Genomic DNA, 19,635 nt, shown 5'->3' with positions numbered 1-19,635 from the left:
CAGGATTCGAACCTGCTACCGTAGCAGCCGCGTGGTTCCAGACTGAAGCGCTTAGAACCGCTCGGCCACAGCGGTAGGCCTGAGCTAGGATAGAGGAAAATTTAGCAGGGTATGCAGAATCGAATCTAGCAGCAATTCGGACAGTGACTAGAGCATCGTTCACCTTCAGCAGCCTTACATGTTTCTCCAAAGGATATCACAAAAAAGTATGGACTAACATTCAGGAAATGTTCGTCGAACATACAGGAGTAAAATTTGTTATGTGGATACGGGTCTGGAAACGTTTAACTTTCATGTTAGAGCACATTTTCTAGTTCTCTGTAGAATCAGTTTAATCGTGGGATACACTCAGAAACATAATGTGTAACTTAACCGCTTGTCAGCTTCTCTCTGTCTGAGCCAATCTTCCTAAAACTGTCTACCAGACACTCTCAAAAAGCTTACCACACAAACTAATTCCTTACTTAAACTCGTGTACTGTGCAAAACTCTGACTATATCGAATTATACAAAGACTAATACCATTTACTCAACACTGTCTACAAACTGAAGCCAACTGTTTCTATGAAAATGCAATGCTGCCCTGAATGCAACCTGACGCCTGAAATAAATGCGCAACTGAACTTATAAAGAAATTGCTGACCATAAACTGTATTTTCACTTACGTTGAGTCTTTATGAGGCCAACGGCCTTGCCGCAGTGTGGTAACACCGGTTGCCGTTAGATCACGGAAGTTAAGCGCTCTTGGGCTGGGCTAGTACTTGGGTGGGGGACCATTCAGTCTGCCGAGTGCTGTTGGCAAGTTGGGTGCACTCAGCCCTTGTAAAGAAATCTGAGGAGCTTCTTCACCGAGAAGTAGCGGCTCCGGTCTCGTTAACTGACATACGGCCGGGAGAGCATCTAGTGACGCCTGTCGTCTGAGGATGACACGGCGGCCGGTCGATACCGTTCGGCCTTCATGACCTATTCTGGCAGAGTTTAGTTTAGTTTCGAATCTTGACAAACATTTTTGCAAATTTCTCGAAAGCAGCATACACCAGACAGCGGCAAAGTAACATTAAAGAACTAAAAGTGAAATTTCCTTAACAGAAAGTGCAATATCCGGATGTACTTAATAAACTGAACGAAGAGTGGGAATTTTAAATGGCAAGAAATGATTTCTGCTAAAATTCAAATGAAACTACTTTCATGAGTAGTACTTTAAAAATCAGCTAAATGCTCAGAATTGTGTTTACATAACATGACTTAAAGAAATAACTTTAACCACGGGGAATCCCATCTTTCCATCAGAGCAATCTGTATAGCAATCCTTCTGTCTTAGATTTGCTACTATAATCTTAGTAACACAAAACAATGCTACGCATTTGCACGCTTACCTCAATCTGTCAGCATTCCAGAAAGACTCACAAATAATTTCCTTTCCCTCTCTCTCCATAATTGTTACAAAAATATTCTTACTCCAATTCCATCAATCTGAAATCCCACTTTTAAAGAACATTTCATGATTTTTCTTCAAAATACGTCTGTTCCACTTAGAATGCTTGTAATTTTGCTAGCGCTCTCAGGCTGAGACCGCGTAGCAACACAAAGATACTGTAGCAATAGTCAAAGATTACTCAACTACATGCTTTTGCTCTGTATGACCTATGCGTATCGATTTTTACGTAAGGAACAGAACTGACAGAGTATGCAAAATAATATGAATACCTCTCAATAGTATTAGCATTATATGAATTGTTTTCTTACATGAAACGATCCGCAGTTGGTTTTCGACGCCCAGAAAAATGAAGCAACGAAGAAAGGGAGATTGAGTTTAAAGTCCCATCGACAGCGAGGTCATTGTACATGGAGCACAAGCTCCGATTGCGAAAGAATGGCGAATAAAATTGGCCACGCTCTTTTCAAACGAAACATTACGGCATTTGGCTCGAGAGACTTAAGGAAATCCCGGAAAACTTAAATCTGGATGGACGGACGGGGACTTCGAAACGTGGCCCTCCAGATTCCTTGGCCTCCATGTTCTTGAGACCTAATCCATTAGATTTTTATTTGTGGAGGCGTTTCAGAGCTTTTGTGTAAGGAACTTCAGTACACGACGTAGAGTGTTCGTGCCTGCATTGTGGAAGGCTGTGAAACAATACGCAATTGTCCAGTGATACATCAGGCATCAGTGGTTCAATGCGATAGCGAAAGGAGGGAAGTTCAACATTTCGTTTATTAAATTGTTTCATATCGTTCTGTTAGGTTATTTCCCTGCGTGTGTCGCATGATTGGCATGTTCAAGAGTTGTAAAATCTGAGTTCTAACATGGAAATAAACAGTTTCCGAAGCTATGTCCATATAACGTAGGTTCTTTCTGTACGTGTTAGGAACGTTTCCTAAAAGTTTGGCCACACCTTTCTATTACACCCCGTTGATGAGTGTATGCGATAACCGGAGTATCGTCAAATATGAATATATTTTTGAGTGTGAAATTTAATATTGCATCTTTCCGTATGTTTACTTCAGTTTGAACATCACACTGATTTCCACCTGCTTAGCTGGGTGGAAACGTGCTCGCTTCCCATGCAGGGGGCCCCGGGTTCGATTCCCCGGCGGGTTGGCGATTTTCTCCGCTCGGGGACTGGGTGTTGTGATCTCCTCATGATCATTTCATCCTCTTCACCAGCGCGCAGTTCGCCCAGTGTGGTGTCGACTGAAATAAGACTTGCACTTGGCGGCCGAACTTCCCCGGATGGGGCCTCCCGGCCAACGGTGTCATACGTTCACTTCCATTTTTACCACACTGATTCACGAGAATATGAAGGTTTGGATCCTGTCATTGACTTTACATGCAACCACAGCTTCCTAGGACTATCTGACAGACCTTTCGCAGAGACCAGAAAAGTGAAGCTGCAGCTCCGTCTAATGGCCCTGGCGCGCCCTCCAGTACCGACCGGCCGCCGCGTCGTCGTCTGCCTATGGCGTCATTCGGGTGCAGTTTGGAGGAGCATAGCGTTAGCACATCACTTTCCCGGCCGTTGTCGCCTTTCCAGACATTGAAGCCGCCTCTTCTCATTCAAGTAGCTCCTCAGTTGGCATCACGACGCTGAGTGCGCCCTGCTCCAGCGCTCTCACCGACAGAAAAAATCACTGGTCGTTCCGGAAATCGAATCTGCGTCCTCCGCATGGCAGTCAGATACGCTGACCACTTAGCTACGTAGGCGGACTTCGCCGAGTCTTGATCTTCTAAAAAATTGTTCTCTTCACGCATTGCCTTTCTTATACACACATGAATTTTGTCTAGTAGCTTACTGACATTCTCTTTAGCAACGAGAATGTAGTAGTCTCTGTTTTCACTAAACTCTTCGCATAGTGTCATCAGACCACGGTGGGTCTTTGCCAGCTTTTAGTACTTTACACGGTACTCGTTTATTTGGATTGTGATTTGTGATGTCCTTGACCTTTAACCACTGTTGTACTGTGTTTATCGAATTTGAACAAAACGTTTCTGTTTCGACTATTAAGTATATTGTTGTGCAAGGTCATGTTTTCGCGGCGTAAAGACTGTCCCATAAAATTTCGGGCGTGCAGCCGCATAAATTCAGCTTCTTCTTCTAATATTTCGGCTAAATACCGTCCAGCTATCTTCAGAGTGAGCGGAGGTGACTGACGCTCCAGCACTTGTTCCGTCCTTTTACACCCGAGGACCGAACCACTGCGTATGCGGCCAAAGATACACGGGTGTAAAAGGACGGAGCAAGTGCTGGAACGTCAGTCACCTCGGCTCACTCTGAAGATGGATGGACGGTATTCAGCCGAAATATTAGAAAGAAGAAGCTGAATTTGTGCGGCTGCACGCCCGAAATTTTATGGAACATTACCATATATTGTTAGTTATTACGAATTATACGTTGCGCAGGAGAATTAAGGGATCACTTTTTTAAAACGTTGTAATTGCCTCCCATTGCTATGAATAAGTTTGAAATGTGGGTCAAAGGTGCGCAAAGCCTTCCTCTGTAATGCGGCTAAAGCGTGGCCCGCTGTTACGCCACCCTTAGGATCGACGGCGCTTCAAACAACAAGGTCGACATATGCGAAAAAAGGCCATATTTGAATAACACCAACGGTTCTCCCGAGCTTGGGGGGGGGGGGGGGGGAGCGGGAGGGCTTCTTCGAGGGATCCTCTGTTGTGAGGCCTGAAAAAGCGTATGCGCCCTTTGGTAGCCCTGATCGCGTTCAAATTTCGTCTAATTGTTTTGGACGGGCGCTAGTGGTTCCATCCTGTACACAAGAGCAAAAATGGCACTCGCGGTGTGCTCCAAAGGGGCGGGATTACATTCAATTCGAATGCAGTCCCACCATGTCCTTAGAAAGGATTGAAACATCAGAAGGGGACAGAAGTGTCAAAGGTTGTCAAGAACGTCTTCTTGTTTCACATCGCACTGCGAACTGTCGTATTCAACGCCCCAAGGAAAGGAGTGGCTTGATTTACACCTTTTATGCCAGCCCCATGAGGAATTTTTGTCCATTTCAGAGCGGCGGCGTGTCTGGAATATTTTCCCCAGCCACTCGTAAGAAAAACGGGTAATTTCAACGCTGAGTGTCGCGATTCTGACCTCCATCGTACAGGCATCAAAAGATGGGATGAAATACTGGTACGAGCAGCTGTGGCGACGTTCCCATCGTGTGACATGTCCACGGTGGCGTTAGGCAGGACTGGTGGTGAAATTTGGTGCAAATTTGAAGCGTCGTCTACCCCAATGGTGACGTCGCGGAGAGCCATGTTTGCACCATTACACAGGATAGTTGTACACACCTTTGACCCAAATCTCAAACTTATGCGTCACAATGGAAGGCAATTACGAGGTTTCGAAAAGGTGATCCTTTGATTCTGTTGCGAAGCATATTTGAAACAGCACTGTGTGGCCAAGAGCCGCTGCGCACACCACGTACGTGCAACTGGGGGTATATAAAAAGTGTGACTCAAAATAACGATGTGACTAAAACCTAGTTGTTTACTCTACGGCGGTCATGGCAACAATCAATCACAGGATGCTGTTCGACGCGGCGTCTGTTCTCTGCACCGTTGCCAGGTCGCTCACCTTCCTCAGGTGCAGATGATGCATGCGGCCGGTAACCTAACGATTGTGATTTATTTCCATTTTATGATTTGTTTCTCTACGAGGCAAGCTTATTTTACCCTACAGAGAGTTGGAAGCTAGAAGTGACAGTACACCGAAAACTCATACAGCCGTTAGTATCCAGGGTTAGCCTAGTAATAGGAATCATTCCCAACTCTTGGAGGGCAGTGAAGGTTGTTTTCATTCCAAAGTCAGGGAGAATTGATCATACCGAGGCTAAGGATATGAGACCAATCAGTCTGTCCTCCTGCATTCTCAAAATATTGGAAAAACTGGTTAATGTATACGTTGGGGAGAGGAGGCTGTGTAGGGTCCCTCTACACCTGAACCAACACGCATACCAACCAGGTAAATCATGTGAGACAGCTCTCCACCAACTCGTCGGGAAAGTGGAAAAAGCACTTCCAATAAATAGCCCTCTGCATATTCCTGGATATCGAGGGAGCCTTTAGTAACACGACCTTAGATTCCATGGGAAGGGCAGCAGAGGTGCATGACCTGGGGACCACTATATGTAGGTGGACCAGAGCCATGCTTAGTGGAAGGAAGGTAGAGGCTACCATGACGAATGAAAAGGTGGTAATTAACACCAATAGAGGCTGCCCACAAGGAGTAGTTTTGTCCCCTCTATTGTGGGGACGAACTCATTGAGGAATTAAATTCCAGAGAATGCTCCTGCCAAGGATACGCAGTTGACCTTGTCATAGTAATACTTGGCAAATTTACTGACACAGTTAGAAATATGGCACAAGGAAGTTTGGACATTGTGCAAAATTGATGCATCAAACAGGATTTGAGGGTTAATCCTAAGAGGACTGTTGTGGTGACATTTACGAGGAGACATATTCAACACTCAAGTTGGAATCTAAAGCTCTTTGATGAAACTCTATCTGTGAAGGGGATAGTGAAATATCTAGGAGTAGCCTTAGATGAGAAGCTAACATGGACCCCTCACATTAAGAGTATCTGCTCCAAGGCAAAAAGTACTCTAGTGAGTACTAGAAAGGCTTGTAGCAAACACTAGGGCCTAAGCCCCAGGAGTATGCACTGGATATACAGCACAGTGGTCAGACCTAGATTTCCTACGGGGCCGTAGTGTGGTGGAAGAAGGTAGAACAGCGGGTTGCAGCTAAGGAGCTTGCTAAGGTGCAGAGATTGGCCTGTTTATCCACAACAGACGGAATTAGCTGCACACCAACCGCTGGAAAGGAAGCCATGCTAGACATGCCTCCACTACACCTTTGGGTCAAGATGGTGGCAGCAGCTGGGGCACACAGACTTAAAACTGGCAAAAACTGGGTCTCATTTGGATATCGAGAATCACACACTAACATAGTGAGTGAGGTAAATATAGGAATGGCTGGGGAAATGCCTGCCGACTACATAATAACTCCCAACTGCTTCGACAAGCCTTACAATATAGTAATTGGGAGCAGTGGGAAAAAACAGTTTGACACCGTATGGAGGATATCGTTTATTTCACTGATGGGTCGAAAATAGATCAAGGCATTGGGGCAGGGATGTACGGGTTTCAGCCAAGACTGAAAGGCGTCACTTCTCTAGGGAAACTGGCCTCTGTATTCCAAGCCGAAATTGTTGCAATCAGGGCATGTGTGGAGGAGAATGTGCGTAGGTGCTACAAGGACCGTAGCATCTGCATCTATTCAGACAGCCAGGCAGCCCTGAAATCATTGGCAGCCCCTGCAACAAGATCTAAGATTGCTGCAGAATGCCACAGAGCTCTGGTGGAGCTAGGGGGAAGCAATACGATAAACCTAGTCTGGGTCCCAGGCTACTCATGGATCTGTGGCAATGAACAAGCCGATAAATTGGCTAGGATGGGGGCAACAACTCCATTTATTGGACCGGAATCTGTTCTGACAATCACCAAGGTATGATCAAATTAGAACTACCGAACTGGCTTAGGAAACAGCGCGTAGGATATTGGACCAAGGTCCATAAACAGAAACATCGTAAGGTAATGGTGCCCAAGCCATGTTTTAAAAGAAGCTCTGTAATCCAGGGATTGAACAGAAAAGAGATCAAACTTATGACTGGACTGATGACCGGCCATGGGAATTAAAAAAATACCTACACACAATAGGTGCAACGGAAGAGGACCCTAAATGTAGGATCTGTGATGAAGGAGAAGAAACTGCATCACACCTAGTCTTCAAATGCATGGCATTGGAGAGTAAAAGATAAATAATCTTCGGGACAACTAGACCTGAAGAAATAGTGTCTAACAAAAAAGTGGTAGAGGGATTTCTTGCACTATTTAAGGGCATTGATTGGCTTTACTAGATATACAGGGAGCGATACCGCACAATAGACTTAGTTTCGATGCGGGCGGTGGCGGGTTAGACCTAAGATGATTTAGCTTCCTAGTTCAAATCAAATCAATCCTGGAGAGCGAAGTCATTGCTGCTCATTAAAAGCAAATATATCTCACCCCGTCAAAAACAGTGATACTGTTAAATATGCAATACGAGGAAAGAAAAATATTTAAAGAATAAATTCTATAAAACCTGTATAAAATTGAATAAGCCTCATTTACATTTCAAGTAAGTATTTTTGGCAGCAAATTCCTTTATAGTTTTCGTGCACGTTGCGGCACTTCGCACGTAATTGACAGTGACTTAACAAAAAATTTCCATTTTTTGACTTGTGTTAAGTTTCTTGCCGGGTTCCGATATGAATGCATTCAGTTATAAATAGAAATAGGACAGTTGTCACTGTTTCAACAGTTGTGCGCATTTGTATAACGGAGAACCATGGAAGTCTCCCCCTTCAAACATCTAGGCGCACGAGGAACAATGACTGTTATTCCTATCCACGTTTAGGTTCAGACACAATTCCTTATCATACTCATCTATTCTGTTTCAGTGAAACCACGGAAGAAATTTAAAGTGTTCAGACGCTGCATAATTGTAGAGGCCCTCCAATTTGCGATATTCCTTCAGACAGACTTATCCAGTGTTACGTGAAGCCCGATGTAGGGATGGAAAAAATTGACCAGTTAAAACCGATACCGGTATTTTTGAAAAACCGGTATTTTCGGTTTGTTCAGTTTCGGTTATAAGAGGTATTTTTTATTTTTTACAAACAAAATATAAATCAATGCAAAAAATTTTCATTTTTAAATAAACCTTTGTTTTTTTTGTTCAAAAAAAGTAATTTTTATTCCTAAAATTTCAATTGGTTTGAAATACTGATTTATAGTAGCATATGCGAAAAGCGATCAGTGCTATTTTAATAAAAATGTCGATAGATACGAGCAACAAACATATGGCACAAGAATTAGTACAGTATTCCTGAGAAAATAATTGACTTGCCGTGTGTCTTGGCTACGGTACGCGTCGCCGGACATCCGTAGTATTGTAGAAGGGCACAAGACCTAGTCTGGAAATATTTTTATAAAGTGACGTAGCAATGAAGTCTAATGCTTCGTTTGCGTTAAAGATTTGTCAGCCATTTCTATGAAATAATAAAACAGGAAGGAAATAATTGTAACTGTAAACAATTAAAAGCTTAACAACAAGTCATTCACAGTATGCAATAAAAATAGATGGCTGATCTGATGCTGTCTCTACATAGTACGCCTTTATCTGCATGTAGCCCTTCAAAACGGACAAATTGACACGAAAAATTGAGTTCTTCAACCTCAGTTTTCACCTTTTGACTCTGACGATTGATAGTCCCGAAATATTGTCATGTTCCTCGATTACAATGTGATGTTTGAGCAGAGTTTCAAAAACTTAGAATCAATAGGAGACTACCGATCATTTTTTGTAGCATTCAACCGCTCATTATTCGAGTAAAGCAGCGAACGGTGCCTGTTTAATATTTTGGTTCTATGTATCTTGAAACTGGACTAAAATTTTTCAATCTTTGTTCGTTTTCCTCGTTTATTACAGGAATAAAACACCGAAAACCGGTTATTTCAGAAACTGGTTATAACAATTAGGTTAAACTGCCGCGAAAAGAAACATATTACCGAAAATACACTACTGGCCATTACAATTGCTACACCAAGAAGAAATGCAGATGATAAACGGGTATTCATCGGACAAGTATATTATACTAGAACTCACATGTGATTCCATTTTCACGCAATTTGGGTGCATAGACCCTGAGAAATCAGTACCCAGAACAACCACCTCTGGCCGTAATAACGGCCTTAATACGCCTGGGCATCAGGAAACAGAGCTTGGATGGCGTGTACAGGTACAGCTGCCCATGCAGCTTCAATACGATACCACAATTCATCAAGAGTAGTGACTGGCGTATTGTGACGAGCCAGTTGCTCGGCCACAATTGACCAGACGTTTTCAATTGGTGAGAGATCTGGAGAATGTGCTGGACAGGGCAGCAGTCGAACATTTTCTGTATCCAGAAAGGCCCGTACAGGACCTGCAACATGCGGTCGTGCATTATCCTGCTGAAATGTAGGGTTTCGCAGGGACCGAATGAAGGGTAGAGCCACGGGTTATAACACATCTGAAATGTAACGTCCACTGTTCAAAGTACCGTCAATGCGAACAAGAGGTGACCGAGACTTGTAACAAATGGCACCCCATACCATCACGCCTGGTGATACGCCAGTATAGCGATGACGAATACACGCTTCCAATGTGCGTTCACCGCGATGTCGCCAAACACTGATGCGACCATCATGATGCTGTAAACAGAACCTGGAGTCATCACAAAAAATGACATTTTGCCACTCATGCACCCAGGTTCGTCGTTGGGTACACCACCGCAGGCGCTCCTGTCTGTGATGCAGCGTCAAGGGTAACCGCAGACATGGTCTCCGAGCTGATAGTCCATGCTGCTGCAAACGTCGTCGAACTGTTCGTGCAGTTGGTTGTTGTCTTGCAAACGTCCCCATCTGTTGACTCAGGGATCGAGACATGGCTGCACGACTCGTTACAGCCATGAGGATAAGATGCCTTTCATCTCGACTGCTAGTGATAGGAGGCCGTTGGGATCCAGCACGGCGTTTCGTATTACCCTCCTGAACCCACCGATTCCATATTCTGCTAACAGTCATTGGATCTCGACCAAAGCGAGCAGCAATGTCGCGATACGATAAACCGTAATCGCGATAGGCTACAATCCGACCTTTATCAAAGTCGGAAACGTGATGGTAAGCATTTCTCCTCCTTACACGAGGCATCACAACAACGTTTCACCAGGCAACGCCTGTCAACTGCTGTTTGTGTACGAGAAATCGGTTGGAAACTTTCCTCATGTCAGCACGTTGTAGATGTCGCCACCGCCGCCAAGCTTGTGTGAATACTCTGAAAAGCTAATCATTTGCGTATCACAGCATCTTCTTGCTGTCGGTAAATTTCGGGTCTGTAGCACGTCATCTTCGTGGTGTAGTGATTTTAATGGCTGGTAGTGTATAACCGAAAACCGGTTGTTTCAGCAATAACACCCTTCGCTAACGCGACTGACTGTCAGTGATCTTATTGGAGTGCAGGAATTGCCATGAAGTACTAAGCTCAAAATTTTTTTGGAAGTAAAACGTTAGCTGTTCCGGATCACTAGTCTGTAGGACCGTATCAGCTCGTACAAAGATTTTCTTTGGAGCTCAAGGAGAGATGTCGGTGATGGATCGATCAGCCAAGAAGCGATGGGAGTCAGAGTTCATGGTCGTGCTACTGGCTAGAAGTGTCTGAAGACTAAAACGAACGGTGATGTCACTTAGGATTCCTGCATCGGTCTGTAGAACTGAACTCCTATAGATGACTTACTGCGTCCGAACAGGCCTCGGATGGCCCGCGGTACCGACCAACCGCTGTGTCGTCCTCGGCCGATAGGCTTCACTGGATGCGGATACGGGGCAGCATGTGGTCAGCACACCTCTCTCCCGGTCGCTGTCAGTTTTCCGGCCACAGCCGCTGCTTCTCTGTCTAGCAGCTCCTCAATCGGCATCACAAAGGCTGAGTGCATCTCGCTTACCAACAGCGCTTGGTAGACCTAGACGGTCACCTGTCCAAGTGCTAGGGAAGTCCGACAGTGCTTAACTTCGATGAACTCACGGGAATCGATGTTGCAACTGTGGTAAGGCCGTTAGCTCACGGATGGCTTAGGAAGGAAAAACACGAAATGTCGACTCCTTGTATACAATAACAATGAGCGTTTTGAGCGTTTTTTGCTGAAAGCTTCCACTTGTTGAAGCTCTTTCAATTGTGAACAGTCATTAGACCAGGACGAAGAGGTGGAACAAAAGGAGTACGCCGGCCGCGGTGGTCTAGCGGTTCTAGGCGCGCAGCCCGGAACCGCGCGACTGCTACGGTCGCAGGTTCGAATCCTGCCTCGGGCATGGATGTGTTTGATGTCCTTAGGTTAGTTAGGTTTAAGTAGTTCTAAGTTCTAGGGGACTGGTGACCACAGATGTTAAGTCCCATAGTGCTCAGAGCCATTTGAACCATTTTGAAAAGGAGTACAAGGAGGACGAAGAGGTGAAACAAAAGGAGTACAAGGAAAGGAAATGTGAGGTAGGTGGAAGTATAAATTGGATACAAGAACATACATGAAAGCAGAGCACTGTTTCCAGGACACACTCGCGGGACGGGGAGCTGCTGCCACGTCGCGTGTCCTCCTCTGGCAAATGGTCTGGCTTGCGCTTCGACGTCAACACATCCTCCCTGCAGCCGCCAGGGCTAAGCGTGCAGAGGGGCGTTGTGGTGAGTAAGCTACGCTAAATCCATTCTGGCCTTTCCAGACAAACATTAACCTGCGTCAGGCACACAGTGGCCACCCATCAAAAGCCTGAATAATCACGTTCTGCAGAGCGAACCACTGTGAGACTTGAGGGAAGGGAGTCAGTGAGGTTTTGGAAGGTACAATGGGGATGTGGACCCATGCAGACTCCAGTGCTGTAGCTGCGCTACGTTTCTCAGTTCAGGAGCCTTGGAGCGAACAGCCCGATCGAGTTGGTCCCACAGATGCTCGATTGGATTTAAATCCGGTGAGTTGGATGGCCAGGGGAGTGCGGAAAACGCATCCTGGTGCCCTTCGAACCATGTGCGTGCACCGCGAGCTATGTGACAAGTTGCATCGTCATGTTGATGGATGCCATCGTGCCGCGGAAAAATAAACTACATGTAGGGGTGGACATGGTCTCCAACGATAGACGCCAGCTTGTGTTGATCCATTGTGCCTTCCAGAATGACATCACCCAGGGAATGCCCTCCGGCCTGGACCCTTCCGACGATTGTTGGAGTGTATTTGGTTGCTACCGGCCATCTGTCCCACGGAGTACGAAACGCCATTCATGTGAAAAGCACACCGGTCGCTACTCAGTGGACGTCTTGTTCCGGTACTGGCGCACCAATTCCAGCCTTTCGTCGCCGATTAACAGCAGTCAGTATGGGTGCATGAACCAGGCGCCAGCTGCGGAGACCCATACGCAGCAATGTTCGCTGAACGGTCCTTGAGGGGACTCTGTTGGAAGTGCTTGGTTCATTTGGGGTGTTAGCTGCTAAACAGTTGCATGTCTGTTCTCCCGTGTACATCTCCGCAGCCGTCGTTCATCCTGTCATCCATGGCCCATTGTGCACCATTGTTGCCTCAGCGCCACTTTTGCATAGCGCCGTCTGCCATGCGCGATATACTTTAAACACAACGGCGCGCGAATAGTTTACAAACTGAGCCGTTTCGAAAATGCTTAGACCCTTGGTCAGAAATTTGGAAATTTGGGGTATGTTCCTATGGGACCAAACTGCTGAGATCATCGATCCCTTGGCTTATACACTACTTAATCTAACTTCAACTAACTTACGCTAAGGACAACACACACACACACACACACACACACACACACACACACACACACACACACACACACACACACACAGGACTCGAACCTCCGACGGGGGAGCCACACGAGCCGTGACAAGGCTCCCCAGACCACGCGGCAACCCCTCGCGGCCCTTGGTCAGATACGCCCATGATCATGCCCTCATGGACTTCAGGTAAATTGGGCCGTTTCCTCACTACGACGATGACTGTGCGGTTTCCCGTGACCCCCGACAAGCTTTATGTATCTTCCACTGCTAATGCTACCACCTGTCGTCTCTGAGTGGTTATTGCACGTTGACGTTGAACTTAGTCGGCGGTCAGTTTAACGTGACTGGACCGTGTATTTATTTGAGTATCGTAAAGGAATAAGATCCGGATAGTTAGTGGCTCGTTCCACCGGTCACACGAATGACGATGCTGTACCACTGGGGTAGTGTCGAAAGTCAATATATTAAGTTACAGAGTCAGTAGTCTGTGGTGAAGCGCTTTCCTGACATTAATCAGTTGCACTAAGAGACGAAGAGGCAAGGTGTTATGGGAATGATACACAACTCAAGCAACAATTACGCCAGTGGAGAAATTCCTTACTACCACTAGGAATTATAAAACAGGCGTCTTGCCACGGCTCAAGCGGCCCCCCCTGTCGGAGGTTCGAGTCCTCCCTCAGGCATGTGTGTATGTCGTCCTTAGCGTAAGTTAGTTTAACTTAGGTTAAATAGCGTGTAAGCTCAGGGACCGATGACCTCAGCAGTTTGGTCCCATAGGAACTTACCACAAATTAAAAAAAAAAGAAAAAAAAGATATAAACCAACGTGGAAACGACGTAGGTCGGCTTGTTCAGTGCGAATGGAATGGTCAACCATGAAATAGTTTGCAAGAGGTCATACTTAACCAGAACTGCTACTTTTAAGAGGTAAAACTATTGAGACACGGAAAAAAATCTCCATGGCAGCGGTCCAGGTCGCACACCGTTGAGTGTCATTCTCGCCGCTTTGCCTGCAGGGAAGATAACTTCCTGGTTCCCCCTCACAACTTAGCTGCTCCTGTGGCTACATTCAAGACATCTGCTTAATTGGCTTTAAGTTTTTATATCTCCAGTAATTGATAAAATTAATTCTACCCTTAAAAGATAAAAACATAATATCGTTATATACAACTTATGAAACTCTTCTATGCAATAAATTTGTTGTAAATCACATATAAACTTGTATTATAGATAACAGAATGTCATCATCCACTAACAGTACGAATCTAGAGTGCAAGTTGACATGTCCTCTCAGGAATTTTGGAATGCTACGTACAACGTGAACCAGAGCCCCAACAGTAAGCTATCAGATGTAGTAGTATGGATGAAAACAACCAAATAGTGTCAGTAAACATGAGATCTAAAATTCATACCTAAAGAACAATGAGTACTTGCTAACCTACGATACTGTGAAAGACATCTCTACTACTGCAAGATTTTTGCTTTCCGTAGTTTGGGAGAAGGTAGTACGGACCAAGACAAGAAAAATGTCCAGTAAACACGATCTCTGAAACGTGTATACCTTAAGAGCTACGAGAACTACTTCTGCAGAAGAGATTTGTTTCGCAGTAGCGAAGATGAACAAATGATCACAGCTCTTAACGTATGCATTTGAGAATCCATGTGAACTGGACTTTTTTCCTTGGTTTGGCCCATAATAACACACTTGAAAGTTTGTCGGTAGAGTTCTGGTACACCCTGTACGACTCAGAAGCACGCAGAGAACTAAAAGAACTGAGAGATCTCCTTGGGCAAAGTTTTTATCAGCTCGTAGCAATCACTAGAAAAAATATTTCCATCCAGCAGAGCATTTCAGAAAAATGACCATAAATGCTCTACTGTTTGCAGATATCAAATAATAATTCAAGAAAATGAAGATAATTTTCAAAGAGCTGTTTGACATAATTTGTTGGGAATCATAACACGATTTCCAGTTGTAAAACAAAGGTTGCGTTATTCGAACGAAAATTGACTGTAAGATGTAAAATTATAACAAAAACGTAATATTGGAACAAGCAACCCACTAAGTATCTCGGTTATGAGATGGGACGGAATTTCGATAGTGAAATTGTTAACAAGCTCTTACAATTTGGCTTAATCTGTGGAACAATTAGAAATGCGCTAAAAAGCCACAAAAGAGACACAGATGAGTCATATAGTCATAGGCATACCTACTATGCTCTATCGATCTGAAACCTGAGTATCTGAGGAGGATATGAGCAGAATACAAATGCAGAAATACATTTCTCGTTATTGTTACAGGGTACATCAGAGAAAAAGGTTTAAAAAAACATTAGAAATAAATTGCGAGTTGTTTCAATGTGCAAGACGAGAGACCTAAGCAGTAACATATAGTGGTAACATGTAGATAAACGAGTAATGCATGAAAATAGACTTTCGAAACAAATTTTTGACCGCAAACTTAGAGGGATAGACAGAAGACCATGGAAGAGGTGGCTGGTCGCTGTTGACCGAAGCAGTCGATATCACCTAATCTACGTCGGGAGAAGAAGCAGAAGAAGAGGAACAAAACAAAGTAGCGTTTTGTTCGATACCAGGGTATTAGGAGAGAAATGACCTAAGGAATGCTAAATAGCAGGAGAAAGGAATCGTACCTTGGGAGAAACACTCTGTCATCGAAGAGGAAGACAATATTTAAAGAGAGGATGAGTGGCATTCAAGAATAATTAACTGCACCATTAAGTCGACATCTTCTGAAGAATCCAATGCGCTACAAGAACTGTTTCGAGTGACAACATCTACGAGAGATTTACAAAAGAAAAGTAGAGAGAAATCCTATATGCCGATTCCATAAGATAATCCAACAATTAGCTTAGCTAGTGCAGTCTCGGGTGGGAAGGTATGACCAGTTACACTGTACGTCCCCCATACCGCTTACTACGGAATCGCGGCTAAACTGAGAAAGTTTTGTATTGGTTTACAACAGCGAGGAGATTTTGATGATACATATTCTTCAGCGACTTAGTGTGGGTATCATGGCCTACATAACATGGAAAACTGTTGTTCAAAATGGGTCAAATGGCTCTGAGCACTATGGGACTCAACTGCTGTGGTCATGAGTCCCCTAGAACTTAGAACTACTTAAACCTAACTAACCTAAGGACATCACACACACCCATTCCCGAGGCAGGATTCGAACCTGCGACCGTAGCAGCAGCGCGGCTCCGGACTGGAGCGCCTAGAACCGCACGGCCACCGCGGCCGGCGGAAAACTGTTGTCTGACACCCACAACGGACTGCAACTGTTGTTACTGTTACAGTAGAGTCTCGATAGTTCGAGTTTCTATAGTTAAAGTTTCCAATAATCCGAGACTCTTAAAAAAAAGAAAAAGAAAAAAAGAAAAAAAAAGAGGTTGCAACTGTCTACTTTCTTTTTTTACTGACATGATAAATAATGAAAACATCATTGCAAAAGGTAGATAGGGAGAGTACAGCTCAGTGACAAAGCAGACAACAATGCAATCAGCACCGACGATTAGCTCGCTGTCCTGTTGCACGAACATCTGTTGTCAGTATGGCACGAAATACCCCGACTGTTGCCGGCTGCTACCGATCAAAACCGTGGAGTTCATACGCTGCTGTGGTTACCAGTACCCGTACTGTACAGTGTTGTATGTCGTTTTGTTTGTTGACAGTGTGTTCCGTTGTACACTTTACAAAGATGAGTGCTGTAACAAAAAACAGGAAATTTGTGTCTGTGCATCTAAAATTAGAAGCACTAAGACGACTTGACAAAGGAGAAACAATAAAAAAATCTTGCTCTCGAATATGATGTCGGTGAAGTTACTGTTGGTGACTGGTGAAGAAACCGACTTAAATTGGAACAGTTTTCTTCACAGAAATGCTCATACGAATCTCTCAGTCGAAGAAATATGAAGAAGTCAGACTTAGAAAAAGCAAGTGAGGCATCGTTCATGTGGTTTACCCAACAGAGACAGAAGGGTGCTCCGATTTCTGGCCCAATCTTGCAAGAAAAAGGCTTTGTCTTTCAGAAACCAGCTGCAGGGAGGAGATGACAATTTCGCTGCTAGTGTGGGCTGGCTCGACAAGTGGAAGAAGAGGTATGGAGTGCGTCAACTAGACGTATGTGGAGAAAAACTCTCTGGTGACGCTCAGGCCGTTTCAGAATTTATCGTCGAGTTTAAAAAAATCATAACTGACGAAAATTTGTCTGATGAACAAATATATAACTGTGACGAAACTGGGCTAAATTTTAAAATGTTACCAGCGAGAGCACTTGCTTCTTGTGAAGAAAAAAGTGCTCCTGGGCACAAAAAAAGCAAAGAGCGGCTCACAGTTATGGCAGTTTCAAATGCAACTGGAAATCACAAACTAAAACTAGTTGTGATTGGAAAGTCTGCCAAGCCAAGAGCATTCAAGAATGTATCCATCTCAGCTCTTTCGGTTGTCTATACATATCAGAATAATGCCCGGATGAATCAGGAAATCTTCAAGAACTGGTTTTTTAACTCATTTGTACCTCACTGCAAGAATTTTTTAAAAGAAAGGGGACTGCCATGCAAAGCAATTTTGCTCATGGATAATGCGTCCTCGCATCCAAGTGCAGGAGAACTGCAGTGCGACGGTATCCGCGCCTTGTTTTTCCCACCAAACGTTACCTGTCTCATTCAGCCCATGGATCAGGACATTCTGGAATGTCTAAAAAAAAGTATCGACGGCGATTGCTACAGTCAATCCTGCATTCCGAAGACAACGAAAGCATTGTAGGAGCTTTGAAGAAAGTGACTTTGAAGGACGTCGTGTACTGGATTAGCGAATCTTGGAGCTAAGTAAAGTCAGACACAATTTCTAAGTCATGGAGGAAAATTTTACAGAAAAGTATGCCAGAGACAGAAACTGAAGATTTAGCAGATGAGGACGATCAACCCTTGCGTAATTTAATCAGAAGATTGCCAGGGTGTGAAGAGGCAGCAGAGGTGGAAATAGAAGAGGGGTTAAATTCGGACGAACAGCTGTAAGTGACAGACTCTTCTATAATTGACATGGTTAACATTCCATCGCAGTGTGAGAGAGACGAGGATGACGAGGCAGAGGCTGCACCGATGATGAGTCACACCGATGGCTAGGCTGCTCTCGAGGCCGCCGTATGCTACGTGGAAGAACAGCCTGAGGCGACACCAACTGACCTACTGCTCCAGAGACGGTGGCGTGACATTGCCGCGAGGAAACGTTGCAGCTTCGCCAAACAAAAGACACTTCACTATTACTTGTCTAAATAAATAATTATTGTTATTCTGCCAATGCAAATGCATGTGTAAATACTTTTATTTTAATAAAGTTCATATTTTGACCTGTATTACTTACAATATCATAATATTTCTTTTTCCCATTTAAATTTCCATAGTCCGAGTTTTCGATAGTTCGAGGTGGTTCCGGTCCCGTTCACCTCGAACTATCGAGACTCTACTGTAGTGTGTTTGTTCTACCTGCAAACACAAGCAGTGTGACAAAGTAAACGTTGTAAGGTGTAAAAAATAAATTTTTAAGACTTGTAGATGACATAGCCGTTTCTTTAGAGACGGCAAAAGATTTGGTAAATCAAGTGAATGGAATGGGTAGTGTCTTTAAAAAAATGGTAAGATGAACAGTGACAAATATAAAACAAGGGTAACAGTGTGCAATCGAATTTAATCAGGCGATGTTGTGAGATTTAGGCTAGAAAATGAGAAGCTAAAAATAGTAACGTGTTTATCTGTTTTGGCAGTAAAAAGCCTATAAGATGCAGACTGGCACCAGCAAGGAAAGCTTTTCTGAAAGAAGAGAAATTTGTTAACGTCGAATATATATGGTCCAGACAAATTTATGTGACCACCGCCTGTGTTCGACCTCAACGTGCAGTAACTAACTACTCACAGACGGCAGGTGGCAACACAGTGGAGGGCACATAAAGCGTGTCGGGGGGGGGGGGGGGGGGGGGGGGAGGGGGAGGAGGGACGCGGGTAACAGTACAGTGGTTGTAACGCAGAGAGTTTTATCTTAAATCCACAAGGGAATAATCATTGGTTTTCTGGCCAAAGATCGAAGTATTTCCGAAACAGCTAAGCTTGTAAGCTGCTCGCGCGCTGCTGTGGTTAAAGTGTACGGTGCATGGGCATAGATGACAGGGGTGGACAACAGTTGCGGCTGTGTGTACGGGCGAACAGACGTGCAACTGTTGAGCAACTGACCGCCCATATGAACGAAGGGGCTACCGACAGTGTCTTCCGAACTATCACTCAACGAACATTGCTGCGTATGGACCTCCGCAGCACGCACCTGGTTTGCGCCTTAGTGGCCTGGTTCATGAACCCGCCGTGATTGCTGTTCATCGGCGACAAAGGCTGGAATTTGCACGACAGCACCGTCACTGGCCGTCCACTGAGTGTCGACAGGTGACCTTTTCAGAAGAATCACGTTTTCTGCTCCATCAGAAAGAAAACAAACACTCTGCTGCAAACATCGGAACGTTCCAGGCTGGAGAATGTAGCGTTGTGCTCTGACGAATATATTCGTGGCATTCGCTGGGTGACGCTGGTGGCCGAGCGGCTCTAGGCGCTTCAGTGTGGAACCGCGTGAACGCTACGGTCGCAGGTTCGAATCCTGCCTCGGGAATGGATGTGCGTGATGTCCTTAGATTAGTTAGGTTTAAGTA

The 19,635-nt window shown here is 44.7% G+C and overlaps 1 protein-coding gene across 1 annotated transcript in view; it reads left to right on the top strand.

The window, feature by feature from the left end:
• Positions 1–19,635, top strand: part of LOC124789033 (pickpocket protein 19-like) — a 117,189-nt gene that overhangs the window by 36,497 nt on the left and 61,057 nt on the right. Inside the window, exon 4 of the mRNA XM_047256322.1 lies at positions 11,691–11,820. Within this exon, the coding sequence (XP_047112278.1) occupies positions 11,691–11,820 (130 nt within the window). The remainder of the gene's footprint in view (positions 1–11,690; positions 11,821–19,635) is intronic.

The sequence above is a fragment of the Schistocerca piceifrons genome, chromosome 3 (genome assembly GCF_021461385.2).
Source record: "Schistocerca piceifrons isolate TAMUIC-IGC-003096 chromosome 3, iqSchPice1.1, whole genome shotgun sequence".
NCBI classification, from domain to species: Eukaryota; Metazoa; Arthropoda; class Insecta; order Orthoptera; family Acrididae; genus Schistocerca; species Schistocerca piceifrons.
The sequence above is the reverse complement of the archived record's forward strand: the minus strand, read 5'-3'. Positions and strand labels throughout refer to the sequence as shown.